Source organism: Pongo pygmaeus, chromosome 3 (genome assembly GCF_028885625.2).
Source record: "Pongo pygmaeus isolate AG05252 chromosome 3, NHGRI_mPonPyg2-v2.0_pri, whole genome shotgun sequence".
Lineage (NCBI taxonomy): Eukaryota > Metazoa > Chordata > Mammalia > Primates > Hominidae > Pongo > Pongo pygmaeus.
The window spans coordinates 41,975,936-41,991,895 of NC_072376.2; the positions used below are offsets into that span (position 1 = coordinate 41,975,936).

The 15,960-nt window shown below is 36.7% G+C and overlaps 1 protein-coding gene across 9 annotated transcripts in view; it reads right to left on the reverse strand.

Annotated features, from left to right (window-relative positions):
- ATP8A1 (ATPase phospholipid transporting 8A1) overlaps window positions 1–15,960 on the reverse strand; it is a 256,747-nt gene that overhangs the window by 160,008 nt on the left and 80,779 nt on the right. For 5 of the 9 annotated variants that reach the window (XM_063663611.1, XM_054484583.1, XM_054484582.1 and 2 more), the window contains 3 exons: window positions 13,216–13,293; window positions 12,207–12,295; window positions 6,748–6,792 (listed from right to left, as the gene is read on the reverse strand). In XM_063663611.1, the coding sequence (XP_063519681.1) occupies window positions 6,748–6,792; window positions 12,207–12,295; window positions 13,216–13,293 (212 nt within the window). The remainder of the gene's footprint in view (window positions 1–6,747; window positions 6,793–12,206; window positions 12,296–13,215; window positions 13,294–15,960) is intronic. The other 4 variants (XM_054484585.1, XM_054484584.1, XM_063663615.1 and 1 more) reach the window with 1 other exon arrangement.

The following is a 15,960-nucleotide window of genomic DNA, read 5'->3' on the forward strand; positions in this document are numbered from 1 at the left end:
CCTGAGACCTCTGGCCTTAGGACCTGGCTAAGAAAGCATTGTTTTGGGGGAAAGTTCTGCACCTCCTGCTTTTCAATGGTACAACTGGCCGCAAAGTAAAGTCCAAAGTAGAGTAAAGTCCAAAAATATGAGCAAGTGATTGAATTCAATAATAATATTTTTGTTAGATACTGGTTTTTGACCAAAGTAATGAGGACTGGTTTTCTATGTGATATTGTTTGGCTGTGTTCTCACCCAAATCTCATCTTGAATTCCCACATGTTGTAGGAGGGACCTGATAGGAGGTAATTGAACCATGGGGGCAGGTCTTTCCTGTGCTGTTCTCGTGATAGTGAATACATTTCACAAGATCTGATGGTTATTACAAGGGGGAGTTTTCCTGCACAAGCTCTCTTTGCCTGCTGGCATCCATGTAAGACATGACTTGCTCCTTCTTGCTTTCTGCCATGATTGTGATGCTCACCCAGCCACGTGGAACTGTAAGTCCAATAAACCTCTTTCTTCTGTAAATTGCGCAGTCTCAGGTATGTCTTTATCAGCAGTGTGAAAACAGACTAATACATTAAATTGATACTAGTAGAGTGGGGGCACTGCTGAAAAGATACCCGAAAATGTGGAAGCAACTTTGGAATTGGGTAATAGGCAGAGGTTGAAACAGTTTGGAGGGCTCAGAAGAAGACAAGAAAATGTGGGAAAGTTTGGAATTTCCTAAAGACTTGAAGGACTTTGACTAAAGCCTGATAGTGATGTGGACAATAAGGTCCAGGCTTAGGTAGTCTCATATGCAGACGAGGAACTTGTTGGGAACTGGAGAAAAGGTGACTCTTGTTATGTTTAACAAAGAGACTGGCAGCATTTTGCCCCTGCCCTAGAGATTTGTGGAACTTTGAACTTGAGAGAGATGATTTAGGGTATCTGGTAGAAGAAATTTCTAAGCAGCAAAGCATTCAATAGGTGACTTGGGTGCTGTTAAAGGCATTTAGTTTTATAAGAGAAGCAGAGCATAAACGTTCAGAAAATTTGCAGCCTGACAATGTGATAGAAAAGAAAAACCTATTTTCTGAGGAGAATTTGAAGCTGCCTGCAGAAATTTGCATAAGTAAGGAGGAACTGAATATTAAGCCCCAAGATAATGGGAAAAATGTCTCCAGGGCATGTCAGAGGTCTTCACGGCAGCCCCTCCCATCACAGGTCCAGAGGCCTAGGAGAAAATGTTTTCATGGACCAGGGCCAGGGTCCCCATGCTGTGTGCAGTCTAGGACTTGGTGCCCTGTGTCACAGCCACTCCAGCCATAACTAAAAGGGGCCAAGGTACAGCTTGGGCTAGTGCTTCAGAGGGTGGAAGCCCCAAGTCTTGGCAGCTTTCATGCAGTGTTGAGCCTGTGGGTACACAGAAATCAAGAATTGAGGTTTGCATCAGGCGTGGTGGCTCATATCTGTAATCCTAGCACTTTGGGAAGCCATGGCAGGTGGATCACCTGAGGTCAGGAGTTCAAGACCAGCCCGGCCAACTGGGGAAACCCTGTCTCTACTAAAAATACTTAAAATTAGCTGGGCGTGGTGGCACATGCCTGTAATCTCAGCTACTCTGGAGGCTGAGGCAGGAGAATTACTTGAACCAAGGAAGAAAAGGTTGCAGTGAGCCAACATTGCACTACTGCACTCCAGCCTAGACAAGAGAGCAGAACTCTGTCGGGGGAGGGGGAGGAAGAATTGAGGTTTGGGAACCTCTGCCTAGACTTCAGAAGATGTATCAAAATGCCTGGATGCCCAGGCAAAAGTTTGCTATAGGGGTGGGGCCCTCATGGAGAACCTCTTGCTAGGGCAGTACAGAAGGAAAATTTGGGGTCAGAGCTCCCCCTCCGCCCAGAGTCCCTAGTGGAGCAGTGAGCAGAGGGCCACCATCCTCCAGACCCCAGAATGCTAGGTCCACTGACAGCTTGCACCATGCACCCGGAAAAGCCACAGACACTCAATGACAGCCTGTGAAAGCAGCTAGGAGGGAGGGTGTACCCTGCAGAGCTACAGGGGTGGAGCTGCCCAAGGCAATGGGAACCCACCTCTTACATCAGTGTGACCTGGATGTGAGACAAGGAGTCAAAGGAGATCATTTTGGACCCTTAAGATTTGACTGCCCTGCTGGATTTTGGACTTGCGTGGGGCATGTGGCCCCTTTGTTTTCGCCAATGTCTCTCATTTGGAATGGCTGTATTTATCCCATCCCTATACTCCCATTGTATCCAGGAAGTAAGTAACTTGCTTTTGATTTTACAGGCTCATAGGCAGAAGGGACTTGCCTTGTCTCGGATGAGACTTTGGACTGTGGACTTCTCAGTTAATGCTGAAATGAGTTAAGACTTTGGGGGATTGTTAGGAAGGCATGATTGGTTTTGAAATATGAGGACATAAGATTTGGGAGGGGCTGGGGTGGAATGATATGGTTTGGCTGTGTCCCCACCCAAATCTCATCTTGAATTCCCACGTGTTTATGGGTGGGACCTGGTGGGAGGTAATTGAATCATGGGACAGGTCTTTCCTGTGCTGTTCTCATGACAGTGAATTAAGTCTCACGAGATCTTATGGTTGTTATAAGGAGAAGTTTTCCTGCACAAGCTCTCTCTTTGCGTGCTGCCATCCACGTAAGACATGACTTACTCCTCCTTGCCTTCTGCCGTGATTGTGAGGCTTCCCCAGCCACATGGAACTGTAAGTTCAATTAAACCTCTTTCTTTTGTAAATTGTCCAGTCTTGGGTATGTCTTTATCAGTAGCTTGAAAACAGACTAATACACTATGTGACTCAACGTATTTCTAAAGGCAATTACAAAAGAGGAATTTCAAAAACATTCTGTGAAATGGCTGCCTTACTGGAACAAATAAACTACCTGCCAAGGTGACTGCTTTGAAGACTAACATTAATTTGGATGTGTTAGATCTCTTTGTTATGCAGTCATACCTGGAAGAATGTTTTAGTGAGCCTAGCTTTTGCAGCAGAATAAATGAATACCACTCACTTTATACATAATTATAGACCAGAATGAAATGAGAAAATAAATAAAGACCAGAGGATAGAAAATACAGTGTAGTACTCTCCACTGATACTGTGATAATACTAAAAACCCCAGTGAAATGACTAAGCACAGAACACTTTAAGGTGATCCTTCTGGGGAATCACCCTCACTAGCATTTACTTAAACAATTATTAACAAGAATAATGTGAAACTATATTAAACAGTTGAGAAAAAACAAATAATATGTTATTTTGGATTTACTTCAAAATGATAGTGGGGGAAAGGCATAAATGAACTGGTCTTAAGTGCATATTATTGAAGCAGGTGGATCAGTACATCTGTCTGCTTTTGTTCATGCTTAAAATTTTCCACAACAGAAGACAGAAAATGATAAAAAATAATTATAGAAATATATAGTTTTAGAAAATAAGCATATCTTAGGGCTACATTGATGTTAAGAATAAATAGATTCTCCCCTTCAATCCAAAGTATTGATACTATCAATCTAGAGAAGTAGATTTTTAATAAAAAGGAATTAATCTGTGAGGTTATATGCTAGCTGATGGTTCTTGGCAATGAGAAAACCAGGTTAATTTGCAGTAGGTAGCTACTGGTTGGGAAATAGTTTTATCTCTATAAACTATTTATATTAATATACCTAAGTGAGTAGAGCTATAACCATCATCTGATTATCTTTAATGTTAACAGAATATGTGGAAAGACTTAATACATTACAGGTTTGCCTTCAAACTCAACTCAATGTAAATATGTAATCTACATATATCTAAGAGGTAATTATGTTTTTTTAATTTGGCATTTCTGTGAATACTGGTTCAAGTAGGGCAGTAAAATACATATAAGCTCATGGGTTTTATACATGGAATTCAATGAACTTTACATGAAACTGAAGCTGCCGAACAGCCATATTGGAATGCCCTTTCAGATTTTGGATTTATAGAGTCATCTAGACTCTTTACTCCTGAAGATCAGCATGAAGATGCAGTCAGATGCCTGGAGCACAGGATTCAACTGGGATCACACTTTTGATCTTGGTTTCATTGGCAATGTGAAACCAAGTGGATGAGGTTGGGCAAATGTTCAAAGTTGTGCAAAGTTGTATGCCCTTATGCTAACTTTACACAAACTTGTTAAATTTTACCTGCTTAATCTGCTCTTGCCTAACACCACAAGAAATTTACTGAAATAAATTCTAGGCTGAAAAATATTAAATGAAAAAGAGAAATATCAAGGTAAAATGACTGAAATTTGAAGGATATCTTGTGATCTAAAAAGCAGATATTCTTTAAAGTTAGAGTCCATAGGATGTAATGTAACCAGTACTGTTTTATAACCAGGCTGATGTAGGTTTCAACTCTCACATCTACTTGTTTTTATAATTTGGGCAAACTACTTATTAGCTTCTTTGCCTGAATTTCACCAACTTTAAAATGGCCATGTCAAATATGTCATGAGGATTAAGTGAGAGCACCAGAACTAACACTCAGTGTGGGCTTACTATGTGCAGACACTATCCAAAGCACTACACAAACAGAGCTCATCTAACCTTCAAAACCTCCTGATGATGCAACTACTATTATTATCTACATTCTTCCAGACGAGGACATTCAGGCAAAGAGTTAAGTAACTTGTTCAACAGCACCAGCAGAATGAAAATCTGAACTTGGTTGCTTAGTATCCAAAGCCCACATCTTTGATCACTCCACATAACCTTGGACACAGTAGCAGCTCAGGAAACATTTGTTCTTTCATTTTTGCAGGCCTATAAGTAATTATTTATTTTATAGATGGAGAATCCAAGTATATATTTAAAATAAAGCTTGAGGCTGGGCATGGTGGCTGACACCTGTAATCCCAGCACTTTGGGAGGCTGAGGCGGGCGGATAACCTGAGGTCAGGAGTTTAAGACTAGCCTGGCCCACATAGTAAAACCCTGTCTCTGTTAAAAATACAAAAATTAGCCAGGTGTGGTGGTGCATGCCTGTAGTCCCAGCTACTCAGGAGGCTGAGGCAGGAGAATCACTTGAACTTGGGAGGTGGAGGTTGCAGTGAGCTGAGATTGTGCCACTGCACTCCAGCCTGGGTGACAGAGTGAGACTCCATCTTAACAAACAACTCACTTTACTGTAACGGTAGTGAAAGCCTTCCCTATTGTTATTTTTTAAAATCATTACTATCTAAGCTTATATGTAACTATAAGTGGAAATGTACAAGCAATTTATGACAAAGCTGACATTTCTTATTTGGAGTTACCTAGTTTAGAATATCAAGTTTTCCAAACGGGTGTTTTACAAAAAGAACTTACTAAACTAGATAAAATAACCTCCTCTCTTTCCAGCACCAATAAAAGTTATGAAACAACCTCTATTGAAAGTAGAATATTTTGAATGATGTGAGTAAACAAATATCAATTTTTAACATTTCCTTCCAACATTAAGAAAAATATGGAGAAGGCAATTTCTTGTTAGGAATAACTGAGTTATTTTAGAGGATATGTATATCACTTCTACACTAATGACAATATTTAAAATTAATAGAATTATGTTAATGTTATAGAAAAGCAGATATAGTCAAAATTTTAACTACTTCTCAAAGGATTAAATAAGAGGGAATATATACAATGTTAAACTTGAATTATCCACTAATAGTAAGATGCTTTGGTACATTTAAAAATATTAAAAATTACTTGTGTGTAGGTGTCAAAATGTACGACACTCCAAGCAATGGGCGTGTGGTGTCTCATCAGTTGTCACAAGAACCCAACAGCTGCCTGTCATTAACCCTAGGTGTTGTGAGATTTACTGAAAATTTTTACCAAATCTTCACTTCACTGAAATAAATTCTCTGTTGAAAAATATTTAAATGATGTTATTCGACTTCAAAGTATATTGAAAATGTGGCTTCGTCACCAAATACATGAGTAATATGGAAATAAAAATGTAACTACCTATAAATTCTCAATGTTTTCTAAAGTTACCAACATTAAAGGAACATATTTCCTGAAATTTCATTTGCCCACCAACTCATGATGAATTATAGAAATATCAAAATAAATCTGCACTATCCAAGAAGAAAATATAAATTCACAAAGGGGAGGAATTTTAAGGTAAAATCAACAAAAAACTCATAAAGTAGTGAAATTAAACCCATAAAATGCTGTCTTTAATGATGCCAAAATTAAATATACTAAAGTTAATTCTAGTGCTTGGTAGCATAGTTTTCTAACATTTGGTGCAGATTTTAAAAATGTTCACCACTCACACAGACTTACTAGAATAATCGTAAGAAACAGAAGGAAATTTCCACTGCTTGGGTATGTTTCAGTAGCCTCTTTTGGTAGCTCTGTAAAGTACATAAGTAGTGGCAGAAGGTGGCAGTACTGAGCTAGAAAAACCTCAGATGGCTTCAGGAGCTGTAGCTGAAACTTGAGGTAGTCCAAAGCCCACACTCTGGAATTGATCATTAGACTTTATTATAGATAAATAATGTAAAACTGGCAAACCTAACCTATAAACTACATGTTTCTCCATCAAAAATCAGGAATATTCAATAGATTTCAAGAAATATCTACTTTACAGCACTGTTACCCTAACTGCTCAGCAATATTTTATTTATATATACATATATTTATATAGAAGAGAGTGAAATGTGTCTTACAAAACAATAAAATGCAAACCTTTTACAGGGATCAATGAGGCGGAAAGTTCCATAGAGCTTACCATTCATCAGGAGAGCAGCCATAATCCTCAGGTTCAGGGACATGGCTTCAGAAAGCAAGAAGAGAGGCAGAAAGAGAGGAAAAATAATCACAGAAAGGCTGGAAACATAAAACCACGAAGAAGGGAAGTATAAAAAGATGGATCACTGAAAAGTTAACAAAATGAACTTTTAGTTGAATCTGAAAGAATGGCAGTTAGTACAGTAAATAGAATATAATGATTCATGGTAGCTAAGCAGGTTCACAAAGTTATCCTGTAACTGTATAGCCAATTTGCCTCTTCACCACAACATTTACTGATTTTATCCACAAAATTCATAATTCAGTAGGATTTCAACTTACTTAGCAGTTGAAATGCTAAAGCTAATGGAAAATTAATCATATGTGTTACATAATCAGAATAAAGTGTTTTAAGATAACAAACATGCTAATATCTTGAAACAAATTATCACACTAATAAAATTTGTCAAATACATTTTAGAAGTAACTTTGGCTACCGTGAGATGATGGTTACTTCAACAGGTACATTAAAGTAAAAGTTACCTGCATTTCTATAGTTAAATGGAACCTTAGTTTAAGAGTTTAAATGATATTCAAAAATTTTCACTTAAACTATAATTCACTCATTAAAACACTCTATCTCAAACAGAAAACATATTCATCAATATCTTCTTTAATTTCATCCATTCGCTCATCTGAACACTAGGAAAGTCTGATAGATGTATTTCATTTCAGCCAGTCATGTATTCAATTGGAAGGGGCCCATAATACATGACAGACCAGATTTTCTTATTTTCCATTTCTTTCATAATATAATCATTTGATACTTTTTCTGTAAATTTATTAGACATGGAGTTTTAAAATGCAGAGTTCAGTACAAATGAAAAGTCACTGTTATTTTTGACAAATATACAATAAACTTTGTTAAAAACTCATGGGATCCTTACACTCCCTAAAAGTTCAATCTTTCATCAACCCACCCGAGGCAGGGAATTCATCATTCCAAAGCACCTCTTCCACTACCAAAACATTAATTTGCTTCCAGCGCAGTATCCACTATATCACTCCAATCACAATGGAGGTGGTCCCTTTTAACTCACTATTCTCTCTCCTACCAAAGGGCTTTTGTGCCTGCTTAAGAAGGGCTAATCAAGCCCTTTGTGGGCTGGACTCCAAGAAAAGGAGTTGGCATGCTGCAAAGCTCTGTGGAAACTGGCTGCAACTCCATGTTTAAAGCAATCACTTCTGATCAACCTCAAGACTTGGACCCTAGCCCATGGACTGTGCCAGGAAAGGGCCTGGTACTACCCAAGCAACACTGTGCATGGTCCTGCCAAGCTGCACTAGCCCCGATCTCATACCAGGAGAGGGTATAAAGTTTCCCAAGTCATGCAGCTTAAAAGCTCCAGAGCTCAAGTGTCAGAGACCCTCTCCCCAACTCTGGTGCAGCCCTGGAAGAATGCTGAGCACTACCTAGAGCCCGATGAGCAGTAGGTGGCCTGCATACCTGCCACTGATCCTATATGCAAGTTTCCCTGTGATTGCTGCTCCAGAAGCTCTGGTGTCTACATGGTATCTGGCTTTTTGCCTTTGTATGTGCCAGTGCTATAGTATCTACCTGGTAAGTTCTTCACTTAATCAAATTCATTCTTAGATTTCAACTTCAGAATCACTTTCTTAGGGCGTATTTCCTTGCCTTCCCTGTTTAGATCAAACCACCCATCATAGCCTCACATAGACCTCTATACTGTGTTAGGACTTTATATTTGTCTGTACGATTACTTAATTAGCATCCACTAACCGCCAATTAGACTATACACTTTAGGCAGGAGGAAATCTTGTGAACTTTTGCCTTTTTTACCTCTATTATCTATCAAAGTGTCACATACATCAACACTTGAGATACGCAGATAAATAAATGAATGGGGCTGACAAGAATTTATCACAAGTCATGGTGAGCAGTAAGATAAACATGGTTGTAACAAGATTTTGGGGGATAGTATTATGATAATCGTGAAATTTCTCGTGGTGAATCTCTTCTTGGGGTTAAAGAAGTAGCCGATCCTTCCAGCAAATATATAGCTAAACCAAATATTGTCAAGTAAAGTTATTCACATAGTATATTCATATATAAAGATTGCTTTTAAAAACTTATTTTTCATTTAAAGGGAAAATGCAAATGATGTTTTTAATACGAATTAAATGCCTTGTCCACACAAAAAAGCGTTATTTAGTTTGCTTAACAGAATTTCTTTTTATAGACTGTATCTTGTTAAGCCTCATCCAACTTATTCTAAAAGGTCTAATTTTTTTTTTTTTTTTTTTTTTTTTTACAAAGATGGCACTTAAGACTGTATCCCAGAATCTTTACTCTACTGAGATTTGTAGCCACTGAACAGAGAAACTGCTTACCTATTCTGGGTATTCAAGTAACTATTATAAAACTGACTTATTCCCTACAGGAAGCAATTAGCTGAAATGATACTTTAATAACTAATGTTTACAGCAAAATGTCTGGCTTGTCATAAGTTAAATTTACAAATGATATCACAATTCACTTACATTTTACTGTAATTGTCCCATAAAAAGATTTAATGAAATAATCTAATAATTTTATGGTGCATTCCTAACTAAAAGTTGATTTCTACAAGATAATCATCATTGGCAACTATGCCAAATCTTTTTTATTTTATTGCCCATCATGAATCCAATTTGGGGCAAAGGTTCAGGTAAATGAAAGAAAATTTATTAAAATTAAATTCTGATGCACTAAGTGTTAACTATAATTTTCTTACAAACATATGGAATACACAGAACTACCTAAGAATTATACTAACAGGAAACCTCAAGCCTTATTCTGATAAGACACAACAGAACTCACTTGAACCTTATCTGGGGTGAAACTGAGCTGTACCTGATGTTTTGGCAACACTGAGGCAAAATCAGCTTTGCACTTGTAACCCCAAAGGCTTTTGTCAGGATATGAAATTTTGTGTTACTCTCTGGTTTTGCCACCTCCCTGGGGGGATAAACACCTTGCTTTCTTCCACTGTGGTTAGAAGTGCTCATACATAATAGTTCTCATATTAAGCAATTGTTAAATGCTGCTCTGGGGAAAATAGGATAGCAAAGCTAGGTCATTTCCCCCATCTAGATTACCATAATCCAAGAGTGCCCAGAGGAAATCTACACAGAAAAGTGCTCGACAGTAATTACTCTCTCTCACCCCTTCACATCTAACCATGGAGACTGGCTGTAATTAACAGTGTTATTTTCCCTTCTGTAAACATGTGGTCAAGTCAGAAGTCATGGTTTCTCCAAAACTTTCAGACATCAACAACTCTCTACGATGCTAACAATCCAATAAGCCACCAAGACGTGTTTGGGAGGGAACACTGATAAAAACTCAAGGTTAAGGATGCCTAAAAGCACATACACAAACATGATCACTGGAAGCAGTTTAACTAGCTTTACTCTACATGGCTTCTGGTATCCTTGAAAATATGATACCATAACTAAAAAGGAAACAGATTTTGGCTTATACAGTTAAAATTTGCAAACAAACTTCTGTTTATTTCTAAACATTATGTTAGATTTCATATCTGGAAAAGGACCTTAGAAATGGTTTGGTCTCACTATCCACATCTTAAAGAGTAGGGAATATCTGAAAATAGATTTTCTAGGATTACATGGTAAATTCTAGACAAAGCCAGAACTCATGGCTTTTGACTGTATCTCAGGATTAAGAAATATTATTTCCTCAAGAAGAAATTCACTTCACTGGCAATTTAATCTCAATGATGACAAAACTGAGCTCAGACCCACCCTATAACAGTTGTTAATGATGACACTGTCAACAGACACAGACGGGCACTGCTCTTTAGAACTACTGCCTAGGAGTGTTTAAGGACCTCTTCCAAGAATAAGAAAAAACCTGATAAAATGCAGAAGAAAACAGAGGCTAGATCCGATTTTAGCTTTCTGTTCTGATAATTTCACAATCAATAATTACTAATTTGATGAACCTGCTTATTGAATTATAAAATCACACAAAGTAAAAAACAATGCCAATTATTAAACAGGTCATTGTGGAAATACTAGTTATGAATGAATACAGAATTTGTGTAAAAAAAATCATCATAAATCTGACAACTCTAGAATTGCAATAGGCTTTCCTCTTCTCCTCTGGGATGATTGTGGGTAGAATATATAAGTACAAGATGTCAAAAAGTGTGGCTGCAACTCTCCTGCTCCAGTAGCAATTTGTTGGGAGGAGGGTGGAGAAGCCAGGTGAGCCTCTTTCATCTAAGGAAATTAGGACGTCTTCAGATAAAGAAGAAAGATGAAAAACAGCATCCAGCCCAGGAAACAGTAAGTATGCTTCTTAAATCAACAGCCTGTCTTTACAGTGTGAAAAAGCCACTCAACTGTCTTTTTAACCTCGTTTATACATATAGTTTAAAGTCATTTTTAGTCATGCTCTCGTAACGCAAAGAACAAGGATATCTAGGAATAACCATATACTTTTGGGATTTTTCATGAAATGTTTACTTATTTATAATTTTAACTAAGGCATTTTCAAAATGTAACACTCTTTGTCACTGGCTTACTGCTTAGAGTGAGTGGGGAAGAGTGGGTGCAAGCCAGAAAACCTAGAAGCAAGTGTCCATGCTTGTATGAGTAGGAGGTTGATATTTACTAGTCTCACTTCTAGGTAGATAAGGATAATTGGCAAGTTTGACAATAGGCCAGTGTCAACCAGCCAGGAGAGTGTTTAACCTTTTGATGTCTTTTTTAGGAAATGTAGAAATTAATTTTCTCACATTACTCTATAAAATATTTTAAAGAGAAGGCTATGGAACAGCTTGTAAGCATACCTGGAAGTAAGAAATAAATTAAATGGGTGCTCAACAAGCAATTCTAAAGAAATTAACAGCCTGATAAAAGTTTCTGATGATATTAATTATCCTCCAGATTCAAGAATTTCACATCTCTACCTCCTTTCCGTCATCAGAATTTTAGATTGCTCTATGACTGCAAAAAGGAGAGATGAAAGAAGAAAAAAAAAGTATCAAAAGGGATAACTGTCACTATTTTAACTTGAAAACTGCTCCAGGCCTGATTATCTGTCCTTACCAGATCCAAGCTATACTCTAGTTTATAGTAGTGTAAAACGAAATATATTTGTTCCTTATTACCAGGGCAAGAGAGAGACTTTCAGCAACACTAAACACTGAAAATACCATTGGGCAGAGCACCCACCTCATGTCATCCCAAATGAAAACAATGCCAAACTAGAAACGCGAAATATACATGTGTCCTAAAATTATAACAGCTGCTTTTTAGACTAAAAAAACCAAACAACCCCACATCCTCCCCTAATAAGACCTCCCAAATGTACCAAACTGTTAGCACTAATTAAACAGGTATTTCATATCCTAATTAAAGGAAAAAACTCACCCATAAGCAACTCCTGCTATGGTGCACTTCTTAAACTGCATTACATTGCATGTCAGAGTACCAGTTTTGTCAGAAAATATGTATTTAACCTAAAAAAGTTTAAAATTTCTCATTAATATTTCGAAAGTCTTTATGCCAGTCTTTTATAGAGAAACCCCTCATGCTTTTTATTAACATTGCAGGGGCACAATGAATATTACTAAGGGACTATTTTCTGCCCATTTATCAAGGAATATATTCAGCTTTTTAAAAAGTATTTTACAAATGAATCTTTTCACATATGAATATTAAATACTATCACCATACTAGAAAACTAAATTATATAGACATATGCCTTAGTATGGTCTGAATTTCCACTAGAAAGTGCCACTACCACTACTTAACATTTACAGAGCACTGAAACAGCTATCAGCATTTCTCAGTGCAACAAGCAATTGTAGAATTTGTAATAGCTTGCGCAATTAACTTCATGCAACATCTGAATTGGTAAGAAATAAGAATAATTCTGGACTAGATGCTATTTGTAAAGCATAAGTTGGAAAATGGCAACAATACAAAAAAGGAAAAACCTAGAATATGTCAATGGATTACAAATATATACATATGTGAATATAGTATGAATTATAAATCTAACATTCCTATTGACTAGACTCACCTAGCTTCGTTGGTGAACTCTTCCTCCCTTCCCGGTTGAAAGGTATGAACAATTCTAAAACTACGTTTATAACTTGAAAATAGCCAATATGTTGCATACTAGCTTGACTATATACCGAGGGACATCTCTAAGCTCTTGGAGTGCTTTACCTTGAGAGCAAAATCTCCTTGAGACAGTGTTTTTAAAAACTGACTTACTAAAAATGAGAATTGTTCATCATGCACTAACAAATATATTATTCAAATAGTGGAAAATTAAACGCTGTCCATTCATTTGCAGTTATCATATATGGCAGATACCATACCAAATCTAACTTTTTAATTCAACACATAATCAATAATAAATTGAGTTTACCTGGCCAAGTTCCTCATTCAGATTAGATGTTCGAGCCATAGCAGCAGTGTCTGTGGGTTCATAGTGCATGTCAAGATCCTTTAATAAAATTAAGTAAATCATTGAATACAACTGGTAATAAGGAATTGGGTGAAACTTTAAAAGAAAACAATTAGTATATTCATACTTCAATAAGTCACTGTTTGATGAACTATATGTAAGCACTAATTTCTTGTTATTCCTATACCATTTAATTCAATTTTTCTGAAAAGTATTCAATATAGACTATTATATTCCACAGTAAGGGCAGAACAGTATGGTAGTTAGAGCCTGTCTATGAATCATGCAATCTAGGTTTACTATCATTCCACTATTTTCTATATAAATGACCTATTATAAGGATTAAAAGATACCACACAAGTGCTTCCTACTGTGTCTGACACAAGGCAAGTATTTACTAATGTGAGCTAGAACTCAGCAACTAAACACTGCTCAAATAATTAGGTCTTCAACCCCTGGAAAAAGTACCCAAGAGATTCTATCTGGTTGTATTTTCTGGGCCAAGAAAGAAAAACAAAATCCACTTCTCAAAAGATAAAAATGTCATGCCTGTAATCCCAGCACTTTGGGAGGCTGAGCTGGGCAGATCACGAGGTCAGGAGATTGAGACCATCCTGGCTAACACGGTGAAACCCCGTCTCTACTAAAAAAAAATACAAAAAAATCAGCCGGGCATGGTGGCGGGCGCCTGTAGTCCCAGCTACTGAGGAGGCTGAGGCAGGAGAATGGCGTGAACCCGGGTGGCAGAGCTTGTGGTGAGCCTAGATTGCGCCACTGCACTCCAGCCCGGGCAACAGAGCGAGACTCCGTCTCAAAAAAAAAAGCATAGTTTTTGTACTTATGAGACTTGACTATATTATCCTACAAAATTAACATTTTCTATAGTAGACTATTTTATTAACAAATCAGGGTTGTAGTTCACAAATTTTCATGTCAAATGAAAAGGCCAAAATTCAAAGCCCATCTCTCCCATGTCTGTGTTCTGAACTGATCAACATCACTTCTGAAATAGGCTATTGAGTATTATGTGCCATGTTTTAAGAGAGATATTAACCAACTGGGCCTTTGTTCAGAAGAGAAAGTGATCAGAATAGCGATTAATCTGGAAATCACATGAACTGAAGGACAACAGAAAACGACGGGGAATGTTTAATTAGAAAGGAAAAGATAGGATAGAACTGGCATGATAGCTGAGTTCAGATATTTTGCAACACTATCATTCAGAAACAAGATTAAGCATTTTCATAATAGATCCATTGGGTTGGTTCCAAGTCTTTGCTATTGTGAATAGTGCCGCAATAAACATAGGTGTGCATGTGTCTTTATAGCAGCATGATTTATAGTCCTTTGGGAGATATACCTAATGCTAAATGACGAGTTAATGGGTGCAGCACACCAGCATGGCACATGTATACATATGTAACTAACCTGCACATTGTGCACATGCACCCTAAAACTTAAAGTGTAATAATAATAATAATAAACAAAAAAATAGATCCATTGGGAAGAACCAGAATCAAAGGAAGACAGTTATAATCTCATTTTCACATAAGAAAGTTGCTTTGTAAAAGAAGGCTGGAAAGTCAGTGTTCTATCTGTCAGATGTTATAAAATCTCTGTATATTAGAAAGGTGGTTGAAAGCACAAGCCTGCTGGGTTCATCCAATACTAAAATTATATAATTCTTTGAAAGATATTATTTTTGAAAATCAAAACAATAAAGTGATTATCTAGCTTACTTATGTGATCCTCACAATGAATTACCCTATTATTGCTCTAAGAAACTTCAATAAGTCTTACTGATATTTGTACATATCCTATTACATAATTTTTCAGCCATATATCTCCTGCATGAAGTAAGCTGCACCTGCAGCTCATTTTAGATTTCTAAATTACACTGATTTCTTACCAATGAATTAAGAGATTGACAGTTTAGGTAGATAATTCGCCACAAGAAGATAATGAACAGTTACAAAAGTATCAGTTATATTTTAAAAAATCCTAATATTGTTCATATTGAAAGACTTTACAATGATTGAAAAAGAAAGAAACATCAAAAATAACACAAAGTTTCTCAAAATAAAAGAAAAATTAAATTTTTTGGCAGATTAGGCCCACAGATTTAATTTATATAAATTCATTAATTTTAACTTTGATAAAAATAAAACTAAGACATTTAAAAACATTTAGAAAATAGATGTCCAACATTTTTCTAATATTTAACAATATTCCAGAGAAAAATTATGAAGAAAAATTCGAGTGAAGCTAAAATTGTTTACAGTGTAGAAAATAACATAACATGATAATCTGGTTGTTATCAGTAAGAATTATTTGTATAGTGCTTGATTATTTTCAAAGCTCTTTGCTATGTCAAGAGATTCCTTAGTCCATAAAACCACTTAAGATGTAGGTAAGGCATATTATCCCTATGATTGTGTTCAAGAAAATAAGTTTCAAAGTAAGTTGAGAAAGTTGAGACACCTAGTAATTTATAATACTAGAACCATAATTCAGATACTTAACTCCAAACTCATGGTTCTGCACCTCCCATGACCACCATAGGTTTCCTGAACTAGAGACCCATGTTCCCTACAATGTCTGGCCTGTAAACTTGTGTGATTCTGAGATGAGGAACTTTGCAACAAATTAGGTTCAAAAATTTGATACTGTGGTCAAGAAACGGTAGATATAATTAAAACCTTTTTT